The 26,183-nt window shown below is 35.9% G+C and overlaps 1 protein-coding gene across 1 annotated transcript in view; it reads right to left on the reverse strand.

Moving 5' to 3' along the window:
• Window positions 1-26,183, reverse strand: part of MCMDC2 (minichromosome maintenance domain containing 2) — a 42,762-nt gene extending 16,579 nt beyond the window's left edge. Inside the window, exons 1-12 of the mRNA XM_066372446.1 lie at window positions 26,090-26,183; window positions 25,867-25,997; window positions 25,735-25,794; window positions 22,878-23,073; window positions 22,150-22,272; window positions 21,937-22,041; window positions 19,917-20,042; window positions 16,859-17,096; window positions 13,345-13,550; window positions 5,568-5,734; window positions 4,899-5,078; window positions 1,784-1,926 (exon numbers count right to left, since the gene is read on the reverse strand). Coding sequence (XP_066228543.1) covers window positions 1,784-1,926; window positions 4,899-5,078; window positions 5,568-5,734; window positions 13,345-13,550; window positions 16,859-17,096; window positions 19,917-20,042; window positions 21,937-22,041; window positions 22,150-22,272; window positions 22,878-23,073; window positions 25,735-25,794; window positions 25,867-25,997; window positions 26,090-26,183 — 1,769 coding nt within the window. The remainder of the gene's footprint in view (window positions 1-1,783; window positions 1,927-4,898; window positions 5,079-5,567; window positions 5,735-13,344; window positions 13,551-16,858; window positions 17,097-19,916; window positions 20,043-21,936; window positions 22,042-22,149; window positions 22,273-22,877; window positions 23,074-25,734; window positions 25,795-25,866; window positions 25,998-26,089) is intronic.

Consider the following 26,183-nt stretch of genomic DNA (forward strand, 5'->3'; position numbering starts at 1 on the left):
AGAGTCAGCCTGGCGTGCGGAAGTCCCGGGTTTGATTCCCGGCCAGGGCATACAGGAGAGGCGCCCATCTGCCTCTCCACCCCTCCCCCTCTCCTTCCTCTCTGTCTCTCTCTTCCCCTCCCGCAGCCAAGGCTCCATTGGAGCAAAAGATGGCCCGGGTGCTGGGGATGGCTTCATGGCCTCTGCCTCAGGCACTAGAGTGGCTCTGGTCACAACAGAGCAACGCCCAGGATGGGCAGAGCATCGCCCCCTGGTGGGCGTGCCGGGTGGATCCTGGTCGGGCGCATGCGGGAGTCTGTCTGCCTGCCTCATCATTTCCAGCTTCAGAAAAATTAAAAAAAAATAAATAAATAAATAAAATAAAAAAATAAATTATGGTACACTCATATCAAAACATACTAAAACTGTAATGCAGCTATTAAAGCAGAATGAGGTAATTCTTAATGGGCTGATAGTGTGACAGTATAATATATATACCATGCATGATGCCATTTGGGCAAAAAGAATATTTAGCCATATGAATATATATATTTGTATGTTGTATATGTAATGTTTAAATAATATTCATCTAAAATATATAACATTCAAATAAATTTATATATATATTTAAATTATATATTTGTAAATGCTAGTATTTGAATGAATAATTTCTAGAAGGATATACAAAAACTTTTAAGGGTGATTAAAAAATTTAGCCTGACCAGACAGTGGCACAGTGGATAGAATGTTGGACTGGGATGCGGAGGACCCAGGTTTGAAATCCTGAGGTCACTGGCTTGATAAGGGGCTCATCTGGCTTGAGCATGGGCTCACCAGCTTGAGCATGAGGTTGCTGGCTTGAGTGTGGGATCATAGACATGAGCCAGTGGTCGCTGGCTTGATCCCAAAGGTCTCTGGCTTGAGCAAGGTATCACTGGCTTAACTAGAGACACCAGTCAAGGCATGTATGAGAAAGCAGACAATGAACAACTAAGGTGCCACAATAAAGAATTTATGCTTCTCATATCTACCTCCTTTTCTGTCCCTATCTGTCCTTCTCTGTTTCTCTCTCTCTCTCTCTCTCTCTCTCTCTCTCTCTCACACACACACACACACACACACACACACACACACACAACAAAGAATTTAAATTTGGGGCTTTGCCCATAATAAGAGTTCTTACCAGAGATAAGTTTTTATGACCTATCTATAGAACAGGGCAAACACACTGTATCTAGTTACTAAACATCTTCTCCTTATTGTCCTGCAACTAAACTTCCTCCTCTCTAAAGTCCTAAGGCAACTTACCTCATCCTTATCTCAAAATATTATATATATACTCATTTTAACTTTCTATTCCTGAACCTCTCATGCACGTGGGGTTCTCATATGGGCTATGTAATTAAATTTGGTTATTTTCTCTTGTTAATCTGCTTTATGTCGATTTAATTATTAGACTGGCTAGAAAAACCAAGAAGGGTAAAGAAAAATTTCTTCCAACAAATGTAAACAGCCACATTTAAAAAAACAAACATTTGCATTTGAATCAGTATACTTTTTTCAGACACATCTTATACAGGTGACCCAATAAAAATTAGTGAAAAAAAATCAGTGAATGTTCGAATAATGTAACAACATAACAAAAGGATTGTTAAATCACCTTAGATTTTTTTGGAACAAAGTAATTTACAAATCAACCAACAGCAATTGAACAAAGAAAGAAAGAAATGAAACAGATAAATAAGTTAATTAAACACATCATTTAAAAGTCAATATTGACTAAAATTTTACAGTGAATACCTACAAATATTTTAATGCAGATGCTGAAAGTTTTGATCCACATATAGAATCTGTTCTTATTCTGCGACTTGCTAGATAATAGCCATGAATCATTCTTTCTGCTTCCAAGTTGAATTCTACATTCAAATTCTTTGCAAAAGCCAGCAGCTAAATTAAAAGTGTAAAAAATTTAAGAGACTCAACACTGTCATAGTCTATATTACAAAAATGCAAAGTATATTGTCATTTATTTTTAAAAGTTTGCATATTTTACATCAAAATTGATTAAATATCTAAGGACATCTCAAAGTCATTGAACATTTTAAATCATAGGTTTATATACACTTGTAAGAATGTTAACGTTTACCCCAAATAACCTCTTCCTCCCTCTTTGTGCAGAAATGTTCTGAGCAATGTATTGGAATGACTTTCAAGTCTTTGCTTCCCATGGAATAAAGGCATACTCAGAGCCTTTTATTGGGAGAGATGCTTCCCTCAGAGCTCATTTCCCTTTGAATAGCTTTAATTATTTAACAGTTTATTTCCTAACTTTCTATCCTTGGCCCTAGAGCTTGCCTTCCTTACTTCCTTTTCTTCTTTTTAAAGAAGAACAAAGTAGAAGGTATCACAACCTGAAATCAAACTATACTATAAGGCCATAGTAACCAAAACAGCATGGCACTAGCATAAAAACAGAATCAATAGAATAGACTAGAGAACCCAGAAACAAACCCATGCCTTTATGGTCAACTAGTATTTGACAAAGGAGGCAAGAACATACAATGGGGTAAAGACAGTCTATTTAATATAGTTTTGGGAAAATTGAACAAATAGATGCAAAAATAATGAAACTAGGCAACCTCCTCATACCTTACACAAGAATAGACTCAAAGTGAATTAAAGACTTAACTGTAAGACACAAGACCTTAAAAATCTTAGGACAAAACATAGGCAGTAATATCTCAGACATTTCTTATAGCAATATTCTTTCTGATGTATCTCCTCAGGCAAGAGAACAATGAAAAAATAAACAAATGAGACTACATCAAACTAAAAAGCTTTTGCACAGCAAAGGAAACCATAAACAAAATGAAAAGACAACCCACTGAATGGGGTTGTATATTCATCAAATATACATCTGATAAAGGGTTAATTTCCAAAATTTATAAAGAACTTACACAACTTAGCACCAAAAAAATCAAACAATCTTATTAAAAAACTGGCAAAGGACCTGAATAGACACTTCTCCAAAGAGGACATAGATAGCCAATAGACAAATGAAAAGATGCTCAACTAATCATCAGAGAAAAGAAATTTAAAACCACAGTGAGTAATCACCTCACACTTGTCAGAATGGCTATCATCAATAAATCAACAAACAAGTGTTGGCGAGGGTGTGGAGAAAAGGGAACCCTTGTTGCACTGCTGATGGGACTGCAGATAGGTGCGGGACAACTCTGATGGGTCTCTTTATCTCCAGAGCTCACACTATAAGGCCAACAAAGCTAGCTTTGGGCCTATCACAGCTTGTCTTCCTCCTCTATCCAATCCTGCTTCCTTCTCCCTTCTACAGGTATTGAGAGAAGAGCACTCCCTATTAAACAATGGCACATTAAGCTCCAGCTCAGTATGCCTCCTGGAGAGCCTATGCTGTAACATATTCCATTTAATCTGTTTTTGTGTGATAGATTTCCCTTTTGGGGAAATCACTGTCACTATTTCACTAACCTAGTATAACTGTTCTGTCCAGTCTAACATATCCCTGCTAACCTGAGCTTTTCAAGGTTTGTTGCAAATTTGCCAAATCCCAATCTCAATGACTCCATAATACAATCTTTGCTCCTGTCAGACAAGTCTTCTGATAGTTTTCCATGGATACCCATTTCTACTTTTATGTCTTTGCTCCTATTCTTATTTTTCTTTAGCATGCCCATCCTTCCTGTCACCTAAATCTTACCTTCCTAAAGTCTCATCCCCTCTATGAAATTTTCCCAACTCTTACAGTCTACTTGATATCTTCCTTTCTGAAATCCGAAAATACTTAGAGTCAGCACCACCCAGTTTAGCATTTAAATTGTCCCTTGTTCCATGTATGTCATTTTTTATCTCAACTAAATGATAAACTATTTAAAGAAAATAATATATATTTCCATGAGGCTATAAAAGAACAGAAATAAGCTTATATATGTAAAGTATTCAGTAAGTCCCTGACTAATTAATACATCCATAGGTTTTTGTTTTGTTTTGTTTTTCAGAGAAGAACTGAGTGAACATTTCTCCAGGTCATTAGTATATCTACATATTTAGTATATTAATTCCTAGAGACAAACTACTTTTTTATAGAATAAAATAAACAAAAAGACCTTTACTGTATTGACAATATTGTTATTTTTCTGTTCTAATCTATGCAAATAAACAATGTTCATAATTCATTTTTAAGTACACCTCACCTTTCAACCTTTTATCTATACAATATGCCTATCAGGAAGGCAGGTATGAAAACAAAATTTAATGACCTATGGATTCCCACTTCCTAATAGTCCTTATCTTTTTTCTATCCAACTCAGATACTTTACTGGGGACAGATTTCTGAATAATTAATACTAAAAGGGTTTCACTTGTAAATACTTGAGTACCTTTAATAACTATGAAAATCATTACTAAATTTATATCATCTACTCTCAGGTTATCTGAATATGCCACACAAGTTTTCATGTCAGGACATTAACATGAGTTAGTGAGTCATGATAGATATTTCCTAAGATCAGATGCTGAAGGCATTCATACAAAAAAAATCCCTTTGAATACTCGGAAAAATGTAAATAACTGTATATCTGTATCCTAATTTCCCATAGAAATATATTTAATTTTTTTTCATTTTATTTAAGCTATGGTGATCTGAATGGTAGTGCAAAGAATAAACTCAACATTTTAATATCTATGTCCTTACACAGTTTTTAAAATTTAATTATAATCATAAATATTTCTATGCAATGTCCTTAAAATGTTTAAAAGTTAGAAGCAAGTTGGACTAAAAGAATCCTAAATGCAGAAAACTGAATGCTCAAAGAGAGCTAGCTGTATTTAAATTGAGAAACTTTAGCACAAGTATTCTTGGTAATCATTTTTTCTACCTTTACCTTTTCAAAATCTTCTGTTGTGAACTGTTTAGAAGCTAAATAAAGTGGTCCTTCAGGATCAATGGCTTTCTTTAAAGTATGTTGCACAGTAGGAAGAAATGGGTGGCAAGGAGATGATTCATTACAGTTAATCAATAATCCAAATGCCTCTACAAGATTAGCTGGAATCAAACTGCAATCCTACAGCAAGCAAAAGTGTAAATGGCAAACATTACACTCAGGCATTTTCACAAAGACTTTGGAAATAATTATAAGTTATTTAAATTATTCATATATTTATATTATAATATTTGTTTATATTAAATTATATACCAACAATTATAATAATTATTATTTGTTATTACTAATTATTATTTGAAGTGATTCCTAAATAGCATGGGAATTTTTTGGTCACTAATTTTTTTAATGCTCTTTATTAAATATTTTTCTATACATTATTCATTAAAGCCTCCTCCAAATTTATATATAACAATTTCTAGTGACCAGACATCTTCATGGCATGACTGGAAAAACATACAAAATTTCAAACTGTGTCCTTATTTAGTTCTAGTACCCAATTAAGTATAGAAATGGAGTAATAATAAAACAATAATAAACACATTAAAATTAAAATCTGTGACCTAAATTCCCTGATCAGCATTCTAACAATAAAATATGCATATACTTTACCATCTGACCAATTAGAGTGTTGGTTTTCTGCATATTTTTCTTTGAAGATGAATCCATATCAACAAAAGACCAAAAACTGCACTGAATGGGAAAACTCATTTGTTGAGTGATATCATCCCCAAACTTCTTTCCTGGGATGTATACTGTGATGTTTCTGCTTTCCATAACTAAGTCAAAAGACATTACTCATTTAAGTTCATTCTGGTCTATATCTCAACAAATCAGTAACAAATATTACTATATAGAATCTTATTGTCTAAACTCTAGATGGTGAAGATACAGTAAATTTGATTATTTTGTAAGATATTGATGGCTAAATTAGAAAATATGCCATAAGCCCTGGCCGGTTGGCTCAGTGGTAGAGCGTCGGCCTGGTGTGCAAGGGGTCCCGGGTTCGATTCCCGGCCAGGGCACACAGGAGAAGCGCCCATTTGCTTCTCCACCCCTCCCCCTCTCCTTCCTCTCTGTCTCTCTCTTCCCCTCCCACAGCGAGGCTCCATTGGAGCAAAGATGGCCTGGGCGCTGGGGATGGCTCCTTGGCCTCTGCCCCAGGCGCTAGAGTGGCTCTGGTCGCAACAGAGCGACGCCCCTCCGGGGCGTCGCATCGCCCCCTGGTGGGCAGAGCGTCGCCCCCTGGTGGGCATGCCGGGTGGATCCCAGTCGGGCGCATGCGGGAGTCTGTCTGTCTCTCCCGGTTTCCAGCTACGGAAAAATACAAAAAAAAAAAAAAAAAAAAAAGAAAATATGCCATAAAAAGAACAAGACAAGAAAAATACTTGAAAGTTTATATGTCCCATGACTTGATGAGAACCAGCAGTCCAAAGCATATAGCTGGAATTGTGGACAGTGTCTGGGTAGAATAGGCGGAGGTTTAGGAGATTGGTCATTCAGTGCAGGGTTACAAGGGAAGCTAAAAAAGAGCTATGTTCTCTTATGTGGAAAAACAATATTATGTGGGAAAACAATGTGCTATTTTTGTGGGAGTGAAAGAGAAAAAGATTGAGAGAGAATATGAGCTACAATGACTAAAAGAAAATACATCTCAAATTCAGTATGTTCAAAACCAAATTAATCACTTCTCCTTAAATGGCCCTGTGTGCATTACTCATGATTGGGGATCACCATCCATGCACTTAAAAAACAATCCCCCCCAAAAAGTGTGAAAACATCCTTCTCCTTTCTATCGTTCCCTCACTCTTTATAGCCATTCAATCTATGAACTCAATCCTATTCTTTTTTTTTAATTTATTTTATTTATTTATTTATTTATTTATTTATTTATTTATTTTTAATGGGGTGACATCAGTAAATCGAGATACATATATTCAAAGATAACATGTATGTCCAGGTTATCTTGTCGTTCAATTATGTTGCATACCCATCACCCAAAGTCAGATTGTCCTCTGTCACCCTCTATCTAGTTCTCTTTGTGCCCCTCCCCCTCCCCCTTCCCTCTCCCTCTCCCCCCTCCCCCCGTAACCGCCACACTCTTATCAATGTCTCTTGGTCTCACTTTTATGTCCCATCTACGTATGGAATAATGCAGTTCTTGTTTTTTTCTGATTTACTTATTTCACTCCGTATAATGTTGTCAAGATCCCACCATTTTGCTATAAATGATCCGATGTCATCATTTCTTATGGCTGAGTAGTATTCCATAGTGTATATGTGCCACATCTTCTTTATCCAGTCATCTATTGACGGGCTTTTTGGTTGTTTCCATGTCCTGGCCACTGTGAACAATGCTGCAATGAACATGGGGCTGCATGTGTCTTTACGAGTCAATGTTTCTGAGTTTTTGGGGTATATACCCAGTAGAGGGATTGCTGGGTCATAAGGTAGTTCTATTTTCAGTTTTTTGAGGAACCACCATACTTTCTTCCATAATGGTTGTACTACTTTACATTCCCACCAACAGTGGATGAGGGTTCCTTTTTCTCCACAACCTCTCCAACATTTGCTATTACCTGTCTTGTTAATAATAGCTAATCTAACAGGTGTGAGGTGGTATCTCATTGCAGTTTTGATTTGCATTTCTCTAATAACTAAAGAAGATGAGCATCTTTTCATATATCTGTTGGCCATTTGTATTTCTTCCTGGGAGAAGTGTCTGTTCATATCCTCTTCCCATTTTTTTATTGGATTGTTTGTTTGTTTGTTGTTGAGTTTTATGAGTTCTTTGTATATTTTGGATATTAGGCCCTTATCTGAGCAGGTGTTTAAAAATATCATTTCCCAATTAGTTGGCTGTCTGTTTATCTTGTTATCAGTTTCTCTTGCTGAGCAAAAACTTCTTAGTCTGATGTAGTCCCATTCATTAATTTTTGCTTTCACTTCTCTTGCCTGTGGAGTCAAATTCATAAAATGCTCTTTAAAGCCCAGGTCCATGAGTTTAGGACCTATGTCTTCTTCTATGTACTTTATTGTTTCAGGTCTTATGTTTAGATCTTTGATCCATTTTGAGTTAATTTTAGTACAGGGGGACAAACTGTAGTCCAGCTTCATTCTTTTGCATGTGGCTTTCCAGTTTTCCCAGCACCATTTGTTGAAGAGGCTTTCTTTTCTCCATTGTGTGTTGTTGGCCCCTTTATCAAAAATTATTTGACTATATGTATGTGGTTTTATTTCTGGACTTTCTATTCTGTTCCATTGGTCTGAGTGTCTATTTTTCTGCCAATACCATGCTGTTTTGATTGTCGTGGCCCTATAATAGAGTTTGAAGTCAGGTATTGTAATGCCCCCAGCTTCATTCCTTTTCTTTAGGATTGCTTTGGCTATTCAGGGCTTTTTATAGTTCCATATAAATCTAATTATTTTTTGCTCCATTTCTTTAAAAAATGTCATTGGAATTTTGATGGGAATTGCATTAAATTTGTATATTGCTTTGGGTAATATGGCCATCTTGATTATATTTATTCTACCTAACCAAGAACAAGGAATATTCTTCCATCTCATAATATCTTTTTCGATTTCCCTTAACAATGGTTTATAGTTTTCATTGTATAAGTCCTTTACATTCTTTGTTATGTTTATTCCTAGGTATTTTATTTTTTTTGTTGCAATTGTGAAGGGGATTATTCTTTTGAGTTCATTCTCAAATGTGTCATTGTTGGCATATAGAAAGGCTATTGACTTCTGTATGTTAATTTTGTATCCTGCTACCTTACTGTATTGGCTTATTGTTTCTAGTAGTCTTTTTGTGGATTCTTTGGGGTTTTCGATGTATAAGATCATATCATCTGCAAAAAGTAATACCTTTACTTCTTCTTTTCCGATATGGATGCCTTTTATTTCTTTGTCTTGTCTGATTGCTGTGGCAAGAACCTCTAGTACCACATTAAATAAGAGTGGAGAGAGTGGACAACCCTGTCTTGTTCCTGTCAATCCTATTCTTAAAATTCTAACTACCAAACGTTTCTCAAATTAATCTTCTCTCCATCCATGATACCTTTTTCCATTGTTTTGAGAAAGAAGAAGAGAGGGAAGGAAGGAAGGAGAGGGAGGGAGAAGGGAGGGAAAAGAGAAGGGCAGAGAGAGAGAGAGAGAGAGAGAGAGAGAGAGAGAGAAGTATCAATGTATTGTTTCACTTAATTGTTCCATTTAGTTGTGTACTCATTGATTGCTTCTCCTACATGCCTTGGCTGGGGATTGAACCTGCAACCTCTGGCAAGCTGGGTCAATGCTTTATCCATTGAGCCAGGTCCCACCTGGCCAAGGTGCATGATAAGTCTTTTTTATACATGCTTTTCTTTCTCTTGGGTCATAAAGTAAAAATACATTTAACTGTAGAAACTTCCAGAGAAGTTTGTAAAATGGTGTACTATTTTATATTTTCATCAATAATATATGAGAATTCCAGTTTCTTTACACCCTTGGTAACATTGGGTGCTGTCACTCTTTTTAACTTTTGTCAGTGTAGTACCAGGGCCAGCTACATAATTTGTGGCACTTAGTGTAAAATGAAAATCTTGGGCTCTTACTACAAAAATCAGGAAAAAGCTGATGAGTACTAATATATAAGACTTTTTCCTTAAAAAATATGTTACTGTTTATAAAATGTAATAGGAGTGATATGGAGAAATTTGAACACTCATATATTATTGTTGGGATGTAAAAGGGTAAAACTGCTATAGAAAAGTTTGGTGGTTCCTTATATAGTTAAACAGAGAATTACTCTATAATCCAGCAACTCCACTTTTAGGTATATACACAAAAGAGTTAAAAGCAGGGATTCGAACAAGAATGTGATGGCAACGGGGGTGGGGGGGTGGGGGGAGGGGGGAGGGGGTGAGTAAGGAGAGAGGTGGGGGGAGGGGCACAAAGAAAACCAGATAGAGGCTCTGGCCGGTTGGCTCAGTGGTAGAGCGTCGGCCTGGCGTGCGGAAGTCCCAGGTTCGATTCCCGGCCAGGGCACACAGGAGAAGTGCCCATCTGCTTCTCCACCCCTCCCCCTCTCCTTCCTCTCTGTCTCTCTCTTCCCCTCCCGCAGCCAAGGCTCCATTGGAGCAAAAGATGGCCCGGGCGCTGGGGATGGCTCCTTGGCCTCTGCCCCAGGCGCTAGAGTGGCTCTGGTTGCGACAGAGCGACACCCCAGAGGGGCAGAGCATCGCCCCCTGGTGGGCGTGCCGGTGGATCCTGGTCGGGCGCATGCGGGAGTCTGTCTGACTGCCTCCCCATCTCCAGCTTTGGGAAAATACAAAAAAAATACAAAAAAAATACAAAAAAAAAAAAGAAAACCAGATAGAAGGTGACAGAAGACAATTTGACTCTGGGCGAAGGGTATACAGCACAATCAAAGGTCAAAATAATCTGGAGATGTTTTCTCTCAACATATGTACCCTGATTTATCAATGTCACTGCATTAAATTTAATAATTTAAAAAAAGCAGGGATTTGAACAGATATTTGTATAACAATGTTCACAGCAGCATTACTCACAATAGCCCAAAGGCAGAAAAAGCCCAAGTGTCCCTCAAAAATGAATAAATAATTATTTTAAAAAATTTTGGAGATGAATATGTTTTTTTAAGTGATATATATGGAAATTATTTATAACATATATAATGATAACATATAAAGTGATATATATAATGAAATATTATTTAGTCATAAAAGGTAGTGAGATTCTATTAATAGGCAAATTCGTAGAGAGAGAAAGTAGAATAGAAGTTACCAAGGACTGGAGGTAGCAAGGAATATGGAGTTATTGTTTAAATGGTTCAGAGTTTCTGTTAGGAATGATGAAAAATAATCTAGGAATAGGTAATGGTGATGATTGCACAACACTGTGCATATATACTTAATGTCACTGAATTGTACACCTAAAAATAGCTAAAATGATAAATCTTATGTCATGAGTGTTTTATCACAATTTTTTAAAAAACGAATGAAGTACTGACATAAGCTTAAACATGGATGAACCTGAAAAACATTATGCTAAAGTGAAAGAAGCCTATCACAAAAGACCACATTATTGTATAATTTCATTTAGAAGAAATGTCCAGAATAGGTTAATCTATAGAGACAGAAAGCAAATTATGTTACCAGATTCTGTTGGGAGAGGGGTTTGGGGAGGTGACTACTAATGATTGAGGGTTTTCTTTTTGGGGTGATGAAAATGTTCTGAAAGTAGATAGTGGTGATGGTTGTTCAACTCTGTGATAGTCTAAAAACCAGTAAACTGTCTGACCTGTGGTGGTACAGTACATAAAGTATTGACCTAGAATGCTGAGGTCACTGGTTTGAAACTCCAGGATTGCCTGGTAAAGGCACAGATGAAAAACAACTACTAATTGATGCTTCCCGTTCCTTCCCCACTGCCTTTCTCTCTCTTCTCTCTCTAAAATCAAGAAATAAAATCTTAAAAAACAAAACAGCAAACTGTACATTTTAAGTGGTGAATTGGGTGGTATGCAAAATATATCTCAATAAGCTGTTACCAAAACATGTAATAGAGGTAATTGCCAGTCTAAAACTAAATTTTTTTGCCATTTATTTTTATATTGTGCAATACCAATCTTAAATATAAATATATAACTATTTAATTCATATGTGGAATCACTAATACTTTGTAGCTAGTACATACATATATATAATGTTCTTACCAGAATAGTGAAAATGCTATATCATCATTTTCAGTATAAGTGGTTGGCAAGTACAGGGAAGTGAAAAAGGATATGATAAGGTTCCTTGGTCTTTTGTGTTTCTTAGAATACCATTGCCTTTCTTCTATATAAAAAGTGAGTCTGGTTGCAAGGGACAGTGTAGCCTCTTGTGGCTATTAGCTCCCTCACTTATTCAGTTGAAGATGTTTTGTTATGGAACATTAGCACTGACTTGCAGTGTACTCACAATACATGGGAGTCCAGAGAGAATAAAACTGATACAAATTGTGTTACAGAAGCTGCACACTGATCACAAATGCTATATGAAATAAGGGCCGCAAGGCATGGTAAACAAATGTGTGAACATATCTACTCAGTTCATGTGCAAGCTCCACTGTCTTACTGAACTTCCTTACAAAACACAAGTTCAAAGATAAAAATTATTATTATTATTAATATTTTATTTATTAATTTTTAGAGAGAGAGAAAGAGAGAAGAGGGGAAGAGCAGGAAGCATCAACTCCCATATGTACCTTGACCAGGCAAGCCTGGGGTTTCAAACCAGCAACCTCAGCATTCCAGGTCAACTCTTTATCCACTGTGTCACCACAGGTCAGGCCCAAAGATAAAAATTATTAAAAATTTGAAAATGGCCAGGCAGTGATACAGTGGATAGAGCACTGGCCTGGGACACTGAGGGCCCAGGTTCAAAACCCCAGGTTGCAGGCTTGAGGCGCAGGCTCAGCTGGCTTCAGCGTGGGGTCATTGGTTTCAGTGTGGGGTCATAGACATGACTCCATGGTTGCTGGCTTAAGCCTAAAGGTCACTGGCTTGAGCAAGGGGTTATGGACTCAGAGCCCCCCAGTCAAAGCAAATATGAGCAATCAATGAACAACTAAGTGCTGCAACTATGAGTCAATGCTTCTCATCTCTTTTCCTTCTTGTTTGTCCCTGTCTGTTCCTCTTTCTCTTGTGTGCTTGCTAAAAAAAGAGAGAGAGAAAGCTACAAACCAATATCTCTTGTAAACATAGATGTAAAAATTTTCAACAAAATATTAGCAAATTGAGTTCAGCACTGTAAAAAAGGAATTATACACTACTGCCAGATGGGCTTTATTCTAGATATGCAAAGCTGGTTCAACATTTGAAAATCAATTAATCTGATTCCTAATATCAATAGGCTAAATAATTACATCAATAGATGCAGAAAGAGCATTTGATAAAATCCAATACCCATTCATTTAAAAATGTTCTTAGTAGATTAGAAATAGAGGAGGACTCCTTCAACTTGAAAGACAACATCTATAAAAATTTACAGTTGGCATCATACTTAATGGTGAGAAACTCAAAAGCTTTCCTGATAAGACCAGAAACAAGACAAGTATGTCTCTTCTCACTACAGCTTTTCAATATAACAGCTAATGCAATAAGACAAGAAAAGAAAAGAAATCTGGTCCAATACAAACTCATGTGTTAGTACAACCGAGAGCAAAGGCTAAAATAGTACATTTGCAAATTAAAATCCTTGTCTTTATAAAGATAAATGAGAAATGTTTAGTGTAATTCTCAATTTCTAAAACAAATATAATACAATTTTAACTGTTAACTCTTTGACACTGATGAGACTGTAAGTTAAACAAGTGAAAGTTAATTTGAAAAAAAAATACTGTTTACCTGATTGAAGCTGTTCAAGTTTATCTTTTTTGTGTGTAGCCAACTCTCCTATAAAGCAGATACCACCTTTAGCTAGCAAAGCACTGCCAGCTTGAATGCTAACTGCTCCAGTTCCGTAATTATTCCTGGATAGAGTAGGAAAAATTTCAGTAGAGACTGGATGACGTATACCACGGGGCACAAGGTTTATACTAAAATTCAATAGCCTAGAAAAAAATAAATTATTCATTACTATTATTTAATATTTGGAATTAGAATATTAATTTGATTTAATGTTTAATGAGTATAGGGATAAAAACATATATAAGACTTAGTCCTTAACTTGGAAAGCTCATAGCTGAGAGAGGCATACACAAAAAACTAAAATACTGAAATAATGTGAGAATATCCATAAGAGATTATTATTTCTTCCCAGAAGTAAGAGAAAATGACAGAGAGATGGCATTTGAACTGGGCTTTCCTCTTTTTATGGATTACTTTCTTTTATTTATTCATATTTTTTTCATTTAGGCTTATAGCCCATCATGACTATCCCTGTTGCCTATGCTATGTGTATCATGATAACTCTTGATACATATTCTTTTGCTTTCTAATCTCTTTGCCAATTGCCTAAGCCTCTTCATTTTTCAAATTTAAATTCTAAGAAAGGAATATTATTATCTTCGTTTATCTTTAAAATCCTTGCCACAGAAATCATAGCTTACTGGTGCCATCAACTATGTTGAGTAAACATAGACAAGCAATGCATCTATGAGAGCATCAGCATCCCTTAAATGTGGATAAGTGGATGCTATAAAATGTCTACTGTATGTGCCATTCCAAGGAATTTGGATGTTAGTTTGAAAATATATAAAATGAGGGAGTGACATTTAGAAAGAAACTTGCAAGCCTATAGAGCAGTGGTTCTCAAACCTAACTCACATTAAAATCTCCTGAAGAGTTTTTAAAAATTCCAATGCCAAAACCCACCCCAAAGTAAGGAAATTAGAATCTATGAGGGTGGGCCACACTCATATATAATTCCCCAGGTGATTCTAATGTTAAGTCAGGCTGAGAATCTAGTTATATATAACAATGGGCCTCAAACTTGGCTATACATTGGAATCAGCTAAGGAATTTTTTAAAATACAGATACAAGGTCACAAAACAAATATCAATTGTATTTCTACATATTCACAGAAACTACTTGAAAATGAAAATAATAAAACACTATCATTTTTAATAGCACCAAAAACATCAACTACTTAGAAATTAATTTAAGATATGTTCATGACCTTTACAAAACATTGCTAAGAGAAATTTAAAAATATTTAAATAAATGGAGATGTACACCATATACACCGATTAAAAGACTCAACGTTGTTAAGATATAAATTCTCCCCAAAATTGATTTGTAAGTTAAATGCAGTTCCAATGGAAATCTTTAAAGGCTTCTTTGGGGGTTGAAGGGAGTAATAGGGAAGTTGGTATTAACATATGGATTCTAAACTTTATTAAAAAAATGCAAAGTACCTAAAATAGTGAAAAACATATTAAAAATGAAGAATAAAATCACATCACCTAATTTAAAACTTAACAGAACTACAATAATCAAGAATGTGTGATATTGGCATAATTATAGACAAATGGGCCAAAATAACAGAAAAGAGAGTGCAAATGATTTATAACCAGCTCAGTTTTATAACTACGGATACACACAACTGGGTCAACCTCAAAAACGTGTAGAGTGAAAGAGATTAGACCCAAGAGTATGTACTGTATGTATTGATTATATAAAGTTCAAGATCAGAAAATTAATCTATGGTGACAGAAATCACCTGTAGAGATAGGAACTGTTTGGAAGAGGGAATGAAAAACTTTCTGAGGTGATAGAAATGTTAAGTATCTTATTGTGGTAATGTCTATAGAAGTGTATTCATGTGTCAAAATTCATCAAATTGTATACTTAAGATCTAATTATTTTATTATATATGAATTTTACCTAAAAACAAAACAACAAAAATAAACAACCAAATTTTTTACACAGCCTAATATCATAGAAAAAGTCAAAGGTTAATGACAAACAGGAAAAGAGACAAAGGCTTTAATTTATAAGAGTTATCACAAATGAATAAGAAATAAACAACTTAACAGAAAAGTGAGCAATGGTCAAGGCGTTTTACAGAAAAATAATAGATGTGTTTAGCAAGCTGTAAATGATGCCAAAATTTATTTCCAATTAAAGAAATTAAAATTAAAATAAAATATAATTTTCTACCAATCCGATGGAAAAAATTTTAAGTTTGATAATACCTAGTGTTATTGAGGTTATGAGGAAACAAATACTCTCATGATCATGTCGGAAGATTCAATAGGTGCAATCCATTGCTGTTAGCGCCATATTTACATTGCAATTTAATTTTAGCAAAAATATTTGAATTTTTAATTTGAATGTTATTCTTTTCATTATAAATCCATTTTATATATTTGTTTTTTCTTTATAATTGCATATAAGATATTAATATAAGGAGCATATTCCTAGCTTTGTGAACATTTAAGTAACTTCTTAAAATGGGTACTTGCTAGTAAGGAGCCCAGAAGCTGAGTAAAGGCTTATCCCAATGTTAGGGTGATACTCTGAAAACAGTAATTTGGGCACTTCTGACAGCCTTATTTGGGTACAATGAGTCAGTATTATTGAATGGAATTTTAAAAAATCATAAGAAAATGGTTTGTTGGTTCTTAGAGAGGAGATCATTTAAAAATGAAAACAAAATAAAAGCAGAACACTATGGGGTAGGGGAGGTAGAAGAGGATATACAGGGATAAACTGTAATAGAAGGAGACTTGACTTGGGGTTATAAACACACAATACAATATACAGATGACATATTACAGAATTGTACACCTGAAATCTATATAATTTTATTAACCAGTGTCACCCCAATGAATTCAATAAAATAATAAATAAAATAAAATATGATTTGTTACATATTTAAAAAAACAACAACAGAATACTAGGGTAGGGAATGGGGGAAAAGGAAGCCTGAAAATGATGCATTTATATATTTCTAAAGGCCTAAGAAGTGGAGAAATAGGTTGAAACTTTAAATGGTTAGATTCTCAAAATATTAAAAGCAGACATCACATTTCTTTTTAAAAAATTTTATTTTAGAGAGGAAAAAGAGAGAAATAAAGAGAGAGAGAAGGGGGGAGATAGGAGCAGGAAGCATCAACTCCCATAAGTGCCTTGACCAGGGAAGCCCAGGATTTCGAACCAGCGACCTCAGTGATGTAGGTTGATGCTTTATCCACTGCGCCACCACAGGTCAGGCACATCATATTTCTCAATTTGTGTTTTAAAAGTTTTGAACTGCATTGATCAAAGTTTATTTAAATAAATTTTTTACCCAGATAAATCCTAAATATTTGTCTTGTAATAGTGCTCATAGAAAGGACTTATGCAAATCTGTGCATAATTTGAAAAATTATATCGAAAAACTAAAGTTTGAAAACATCATGTGACATATTTTACCTGTCTACCAGTAGAGAATCACTTGTTATAATTAAAATATCCAGGCAGTCTCCCAGTTCCTTGTTACAGTCACTTGTCTGTACCAGACTCATCAGCAAACAGAGCTTGAGCAAATTGTAAGTCCCAGGAGGAACAATGTGTGATGCAAAAATATTGGCAAGTATTGCTGTAAACTTCCAGCATGAGCTGGAAGTCAAAGAGAGGAGACACCTGAAATTCTCACTAATCCCTGAAGGAACTGAAAGTAAATAATAACACATGTTAAAAAGGGTCTTAAACAAGAAAATTACATTATAGATGTCTAATTCTACTATTACCAGATTGATACCATATTCAAATTCTTATAGAGATATTAAATTATGATTGGAGGTAACTCTGGTCTATTTATTTCTACCCCAGAAAAAATGCAATAAAGGAAGCAGTCACCCCAAATGTCCACATAGATGTTCTGTGGGTTGTCAGCAAATTCCTCATTCTTTTCTTTTTAAGACCTATGTAAGCAAAGCCAGATCATAGGGCTTCTGTATTGTAGTGTTTGCTTCTGTATTTCTGTTTGAAATAATATTACCTTTAGTGAGGGCTAAAAGGCAGAATTAGAAATATTTGACTATTGTTGTTAAAAGGGAAGATTTACACTCCCCTACTTTGAAAGCATTGTACTATACTATATGATAACATTCTAGACCTCCACTCTCTCTGTACAACTCCTGAAAGGGATGAGTGATTTAATCAAATTGGTCAGTTTGGAAAGAATAGCTGTGCATGGATAACCCAGTCCCTTTCTCCTTCCCCTTGGACTACCATCTTAGAGCAATGATTTCTTCTATTCATCCATACCTATGGGCCAAGGAAGGCCTACTTTAGGGTAGCTCTTGCCACATTTGGGTGGTTAAATCTGCCTAATTCTGGAGTTCATGAAAAAGTATACCTTTCTACATATATATGTCATGTTCTGCTATCAAGTCAATAAATCTTAAAAAACCTCACAGCAGAAAATATTTTTAAAATCATTAAAATGTCTATTGTCTTTTAGTACATTTCTTTCTTCAACATTTTAATTCTGTTAAGAACCTTTCTCTTGGAGCAAAGATGGCCCGGGCGCTGGGGATGGCTCCTTGGCCTCTGCCCCAGGCGCTAGAGTGGCTCTGGTCGCAACAGAGCGACGCCCCGGAGGGGCAGAGCATCGCCCCCTGGTGGGCAGAGCTTCACCCCCTGGTGGGCGTAACCGGTGGATCTCGGTCCGGCGCATGCGGGAGTCTGACTGTCTCTCCCCATTTCCAGCTTCAGAAAAATACAAAAAAAAAAAAAAAAGAACCTTTCTCTTCAAGATAAGCAGAGGTATGTAGAATCAACTTGCATTTAAATTCAACTTGGGCCTCTATTATTGCAGATGGCTATCTAGGGGTCTGTAAAAAAAAATTCAACTCAATTCAAGATTTAACTTGCTTTTTCTACACTTAGATATTTGCATGCCAAGTTAGAGTACGTCTGCTCTCCGCTTGTTTACCTAATGCTTAACTATATTGGAGTTGTTAAAAAAATAATATATTGTTCAGTAATGAAAGTGATATTTTGGTTTACATCTGCCTTTCCCTTTTGTCTTATATTTCAATTGGTTCAGAGCTCAGATGAGAAAAAGGATGCTATTTTTTTTTTCTTTTGAAGCTGGAAACGGGGACAGTCAGACAGACTCCCGCATGCGCCCGACTGGGATCCACCAGGCACGCCCACCAGGGGCGACGCTCTGCCCACCAGGGGGCGATGCTCTGCCTCTCCGGGGGGTCTCTCTGCCGCGACCAGAGCCACTCTAGCGCCTGGGGCAGAGGCCAAGGAGCCATCCCCAGCGCCCGGGCCATCTTTGCTCCAATGGAGCCTTGGCTGCGGGAGGGGAAGAGAGAGACAGAGAGGAAGGAGGGGAGGGGGTGGAGAAGCAAATGGGCGCTCCTCCTATGTGCCCTGGCCGGGAATCGAACCTGGGTCCCCAGCACGCCAGGCCGATGCTCTACCGCTGAGCCAACCAACCAGGGCCAAGGATGCTATTTTTTTTATTGGGCTCTCCTTCTCAGATCACAAACTAAGATCTAGCTAAAGCTAGAAAATAAAGGTTAGGGTAGAAAAATCTTTTGACTAATATCTAACTCAGTACCCTGAAACATTTTTCTCATTGCTGATTATTTTTCTAAAAATATAGCCCCCCCCCCAAAAGGAGCAAGGTTTATATTATTCCATTTTATTTCCTTAATTGCATTTACAGTGTGTCCATAAAGTCATGGTGCACTTTTGACCAGTCACAGGAAAGCAACAAAAGACGATAGAAATGTGAAATCTGCAACAAATAAAAGGAAAATTCTCCCAGTTTCATACCTATTCAGTGCAGTTTGATGTGGGCTGATGCACAGATTTTTTAGGGCTCCTTAGGTAGCTGTCCCGTATAGCCTCTACAGACTCGTCACTGACTGATGGCCTACCAGAACAGCGTTTCTCCACCAAACTGCCGGTTTCCTTCAACTGCTTATCCCACCGGGTAATGTTATTCCTATGTGGTGGTGCTTCGTTATAAACGCGCCGATATTCACGTTGCACTTTGGTCATGGACTTGAATTTAGCGAGCCACAGAACACACTGAACTTTCTTCTGTACCGTCATATCTCGACTGACATGGCTGTGGGCTGCTCCACTGTATACACGGTGTTACGTCATCTGCGCATGCGCACATGCTGCCACATCATCCTACAGAAACTGGGAGGGTTTTCCTTTTATTTGGTGCAGATTTCACATTTCTATCGTCTTTTGTTGCTTTCCTGTGACTGGTCAAAAGTGCACCATGACTTTACAGACACACTGTATTATCTGAAATTGTCTTATTGATCAGTTTACAGGTTTACTGACTATCCATGGCCTGATTTCAGAGTAGGAACTTTAACTGTCCTGTCCTGATTACAACTATATCCCTAGTGCTTAGAAGAGTTCCCAGCACATAGATAGCCAATAATTATTTCCTAAACAAATGGATTTAAATTGAAATATTTGTTAATATATGAACTAACATTTTTTTTACCTTTTGGGTTGCAAAAAGTGATGCTATTTGCCTCAATACAGACAGAATTTTGTAGAGTTTTTACACAGGTTGGAATTCCAATAATTTTATACTCATTTCCTATATTCATTTTATTCACCAATTCATCTAAAATTATTAAACACAAAAGAAAATATGTGTTCATTAAATGAAACTAATACATAATCATATGGTTCAAAGATCGAGGTCTAATAACAATTCAGTACTTGAATTAGTTGTACTTATTTTATTTAGTATACTATTTTCTGTCAAAATGTAAGTGGATAGACACTTATATTTATATATTGTATTATATGGCTTACATATAGTATATAATAGCATTATGTAGTTAAAAGCATGTATTTTGAAACTGAGATGCCTGAGTTTGAATCATGGCTGTGCCATCTACTATCTGTATGACTTTTGACAAGTTGCTTAATGTCTCTGTGTCTGTTTCCACATTGCAAAATGAATATAACAATAGAACCTATTGATAGGATTGCTGAGACTAAATGAGTTAATATACATAAGAGTGCCTGGCATATAGTAACTACAATATAAAAATTACCTATTATCATCTGGGCTTATGTACCTGCCTCATCCCTGACAGGCGCTGGTGTAAAGTTCTTATTTGAGTCCCTACTTTCCTAACTCTTGAGTTTCCCATAGATAGCTGACATACAAGATTTCTCTTTCTGAACAGTTTAATTCCTCCAACTTTAGCCCAAGAAAAGAGGCTGCGCCTTATCCTCATTTTCACAGTTTTGGCTTCTCACTGCTTCCCTAGGTGACAGATCCTGATAATAATTTCCTCCCTCATGGCAGATTCTGTCTACTCACAGGTCTTGACCCATGCAGTCCTTAACAGTTAATCATATATCAATGCTCATTCATTTAACAAATATATATTGAGTTTTTATGATGTGCAGTAAAAACACCTAAATCCCCACCCTCATGAAGTCTATGTTCTAAATCAATAACTATACTGCTCACAAAAATTAAGGGATTGGGGAACGTGCAGATAGTCCAGTTCTTTCAGCCTTTTGTATAGTGCATTTTCACCAATGAAATAAAAGTTGGTTTTGCATAATTGAACAACTTTGACTTGTCATTTGTTTTTCTGATGTTCTTGTTTAATTTTAAAAAATCAAATGCTTCCTCTTTTATTGCTTCATATTCATTTTGAAATATCCCCTAATTTTTGTGAGCTGAATACAATTATTTACATAGAACACACACATAGAATAATGGGAGATCAGTACCATAAATAATCATGACCCTGAGACTTAGCATAGTGCTTGGGACAGAGCGGGTCCTAATATCTTTCTAAGTGAACTTTGTATGACTAAATGAATACTTACTTATAGCTAAATATGACTCTGTAAAACACTCAAGAATAAGATCACCTACCATAATTAAGCTACAGCAGTACCCCTTTATCTGTGGGGATACGTTTCAAGACCCCTCAGTAGATGCCTGAAAGTGAAGATAGTACCAAATCCTATATATACTGCTTTTTCCTATACATATATATCTATGATTAAGTTTAACTTATAAATTATTCAGTGAGAAATTAATGACAATAACTAATAATAAAATAGAATTATAACAATATACATAATAAAAGTTAAGTGAACGTGAAATAAGGGTTACATACTTAAACACAAGCACTACGATACCCTGACAGCCAATATGATAATCTACATGGCTACTAAGTGACAAACAGGCAGGGAGTGTGTACAACATGGAGACGCTGGACAAAGAGATAATTCATATCTTGGGAGAGTTCATCATGTTACTAAGAATGGCATGCAATGAAAATTTATGAATTATTTCTGGAATTTTCCATTTAATATTTTCAGACCTTGTTTGACCCCGAGTAGCAGAAATCATGGAAAGTGAAACCATGGATAAAGGGGGACTACTGTATAGAAGTACCATTTATAATATAAAAGTATAAGTAAGTCAATTACATATTTTATATGTTTTATAGCATTTTGCTTTTAGATCAAACAGAACGTACCTCTTAAGAATACTGTAAGAGACTGAAACCTAAATGACTGGGTGTTAGAATATCCTTGAAAAGCATGAAGTGCCTTTGAAGTAATTATTTCAACTATCTGTTTATCTTAAGGCAAAGAGCAAAAAGAAATATTATTAGAATATTCAATTTAATTTCCACATTAAAATATCAGACTTTTAAAATTGAAATTACAAAATGTAAATGCATTTTTACCGCCAAGTACTCTAAATTTTCTGTCTTCTTGAAGGGAAGATGAACACAGATTACAAAAAAAGTCATTTCTTACTGTTGCAGATTCTGTAGCACCAGGCACATGTACTCTTATATACTGAAATCCTGACATAAAGAAAACAGAAATAAGCCAAATTTGCTTTTGGATTTAGCTAACAATTTTCAGTCTTTTACAATTAATCTAATTCAAAGTATAATTAATTAAATTTTGCATGTGGGTTCAGAGCAGTTCAATGAACATTTATTGCATGTTTTAAGGCATGAGTAGTATGGATATTTATACACACAATTTCAACAGGCAGCAATAAGAAACATAATTTCAACATGCAATATTCATTTACTGAGTGTTCAGAGAGAATAGAGGGGGGGCATCCAACCCAATGAGAGGATGAATGGGAAAGATATCCATCCTGGAGGACTGAACTGAAGTTAAGCAAACGATTGAAAGAGGATATTACACAGAGTGGGAACAGCATAAACAAACAGTCAGAAAACAATGTGAGAAGAACTAAACTTCAGCAATACAAGAGCTCTTGATAAGTTGAAGGGAAAGGAAGGGAAAAAAGAATGCATTTCAACTTATAAACATTGGGAGACAGCAAATTTTCTAACATTCTTTCTACTTGTGAATGTTTTATAACTAATTATAAATATGATTTAAGATTAAATAATAAATTGCTCAATGTTTTGACTCTGCATTTTAAGATTACCTTTTGAAAGAGGGCATGCTTCATCTGAACAAAGAAATCTTGCTCCTTGTGTATACTTGGTTACAGTTGTCATTGCAATCACAATTCCTTGTATTATATAAAATCTTTGAGATGTATAATCAAGTGGAAACTCACAAAAATTAAGACTATAACTTGGCAGAGGAGGTAAATGTGTTAACTTCAGTACTATGTGAATCTAGTGAGAACATAAAAATGGTATTAATAAAAACTGCAGATCCAATTGGACTTACATTACAATATGTATTTATTTGTAGGGCAAAACAAGCAAATGTTTTGTCAGTGTTATTAGGAATCAAAAATTTAAGCATGTAAAAGTTTCAAATATACAATTAAAGATGCAAAACTCTTATAATCTTATATTTTAATTGAAAATATCAGAACTCATAATTTTTCCTTAAAAAATACCTATTTTCTAGTTATAGCCACTGAAAGATAAAACAATGACAACCCAATAGCAAGAACACTTCTGCCCAGACTGTGATTACTAAATATATATAATTTCTCACTAAAAGCAACCAGGGCAACTCAGGGGAAATGGCTGATTCCAGGTCTGGGGCAGAAAATATATCAGATGGACCTGGTACATCTCCTGTGCCAGAGGCTAAGGAAACTATAAAATATTAATGGGATGGGTCCAAAAGAGACAGGAGTAAACTTTAAGGGACTCCCAATGACCAAAGGTAGGTTAATGAAAGCATCAAAAAGAATGACAAAGATTCATTGAAACATATCAGATATATTTAGAAATTCATAAGTTTCTCATAACTTTTTTTTAAAAAGGAAAACAAAAATAATTACTGATCATCATTAGAGGCTAGATTTTAACTCATTCCTCTCTGAAAACTTATAAATGGAAATAAACACTTACTCTGTCTTTTTGGTACAAATTATATTTCCGAGTAACGAAATAGTTAATTAATGAAAGAAACTTTCTCTTATAACTTCAGCTAATAAATTCTGAAAGGATGCTAAAGTTAGAAAAAAAACCCCACAATTTTGCAACTTCTAATGAAAGTTCTAGGCAATGATCATCAACATCTGCAAGAACCACTAGATTAAAGTTAATAGAAGACTATATATTAGAAGGATCTGGCTGACATCACCGGAACCTACTGATCAATTGTGGCATTGCTAAAATTAGGACAACAGATTGTATAGTTCTCCTGATGTAGTGCACTATGAAATACATAAAACTGACTATGATGTATTATTGTCAAAATGAGTTGAATCCGAATCTAAGCAAATCATTAGAGCCAACTTCTATTTTCCAGAAATATTGGATATAGGGAAAAAAGTTAAATGCCACAAGAACATAATCAGACAAACCCAAATTATGAGACCTTTTACAGAACAATTAATGAGTTTCTTAAAAAACTCAATGGTAAGGCCCTGGCCGGTTGGCTCAGTGGTAGAGCGTCGGCCTGGCATGCGGGGGGACCCAGGTTCGATTCCCGGCCAGGGCACATAGAAGAAGCGCCCATTTGCTTCTCCACCACCCCCCTCCTTCCTCTCTGTCTCTCTCTTCCCCTCCCGCAGCCAAGGCTCCATTGGAGCAAAGATGGTCCGGGTGCTGGGGATGGCCCCTTGGCCTCTGCCCCAGGCGCTAGAGTGGCTCTGGTGGTGGCAGAGCGACAGCCCGGAGGGGCAGAGCATCGCCCCCTGGTGGGCAGAGCTTCGCCCCTGGTGGGCGGGCCGGGTGGATCCCCGTCGGGCGCATGCGGGAGTCTGTCTGACTGTCTCTCCCCGTTTCCAGCTTCAGAAAAAATACAAAAACAAAACAAAACAAACAAACAAAAAAACCCAAAAATTCAATGGTAAAAAAGGAAGAGAAAAATGGCTCTAGATTAAATGAAACTTTAGTGAGATATAAGAATGAATTATAATTGTGGAGACCTTGTTTTGATCCTGATTTGAACAAATCAACTCAGACATTCTTGAAGCTGGATAGTATAATGATGCCAAGGAATTACTATTTTTGTAAGAGGTGATAATGGCATTGTGGTTATATAAGAAAACTGTCAACATTTTTAGAGGATGATACTAAAGTATGTACTGGTGAAATAATATCTGTGGTGTTTCTCAAAAATATTTCAGTGTACAGATGATATGTTGTAGAAATGTGCACCTGAAACTTGTATAATTTTTTAAATCAGGGACCCCTATAAATTCAATAAAAAGGAGAAAAACAAAAAAATAAAATATTTCAGAAAAAAATATTGATGGTGTAGGTGTGACAAAATATAAACTATCTGAGTGACAGATATATGGAGGTTTTCTTTATTTGGGGCTATGTATGAAGTGTTTTATTATCAAACCGTTTAATGTTATGAGTGATAAGATAGGAAGCAAAGAAGTATGTAATATATTCCATTGAACTTTGAAAAGTGTACTTTTTTTTTTTTTACAGAGACAGAGAGAGAGTCAGAGAGAGGGATAGACAGGGACAGACAGACAGGAACGGAGAGATGAAAAACATCAATCATTAATTTTTCATTGCGCGTTGCAACACCTTAGTTGTTCATTGATTGCTTTCTCATATGTGCCTTGACCACGGGCCTTCAGCAGACCGAGTAACCCCTTGCTCGAGCCAGTGACCTTGGGTCCAAACTGGTAGGCTTTTGCTCAAACCAGATGAGCCCGTGCTCAACCTGGCGACCTCGGGGTCTTGAACCTGGGTCCTCTGCATCCCAGCCCGACCCTCTATCCTCTGCACCACTGCCTGGCCAGGCTAAAAGTGTACTTTTTAAATAAACAAAAATAGACAAAATATTTATTTACAAGTCATCTTAAAAGTACTGTACCTTAGTTTTCTTTGTTAAATGTAACTAGAACTTACTTGAGTTTCAGTCTGTAATTGTCCAATTAACAAGAGAGTCTTAACAGCAATAAAACAGACCTGTGATTTCAAACAAACAAAAAAGTTACCAAAAATTTAATGTGGCATAAAATTATTTCTTTTTTAACTTACTGATTGAAAAACTTGAGCAGCTTTTAGAGGCTGATGTAAAATGTAATTTCCAAGTTCAGCATCTAATTCAACAACATCAGATGGATTTATTAAAATATTGAATCGATAGACCGCATAACTTTGTTTTGAATCTGTAAAAATATACAAATATAAAAATGAGGAGAGTTCTATGTAGGTATCTATTTTAAAGTTTCTAAAATAAAATCACCTTTGCTGAACATACCATTGTAGTACTTGCAATCATCTATAAACTTTTGGAGCCCTCCACTTCTGTCAAGATAGATAAGGGCTGCCTCTTTCATTCTTAGCATTGACAT

Source organism: Saccopteryx leptura, chromosome 3 (genome assembly GCF_036850995.1).
Source record: "Saccopteryx leptura isolate mSacLep1 chromosome 3, mSacLep1_pri_phased_curated, whole genome shotgun sequence".
NCBI lineage: Eukaryota > Metazoa > Chordata > Mammalia > Chiroptera > Emballonuridae > Saccopteryx > Saccopteryx leptura.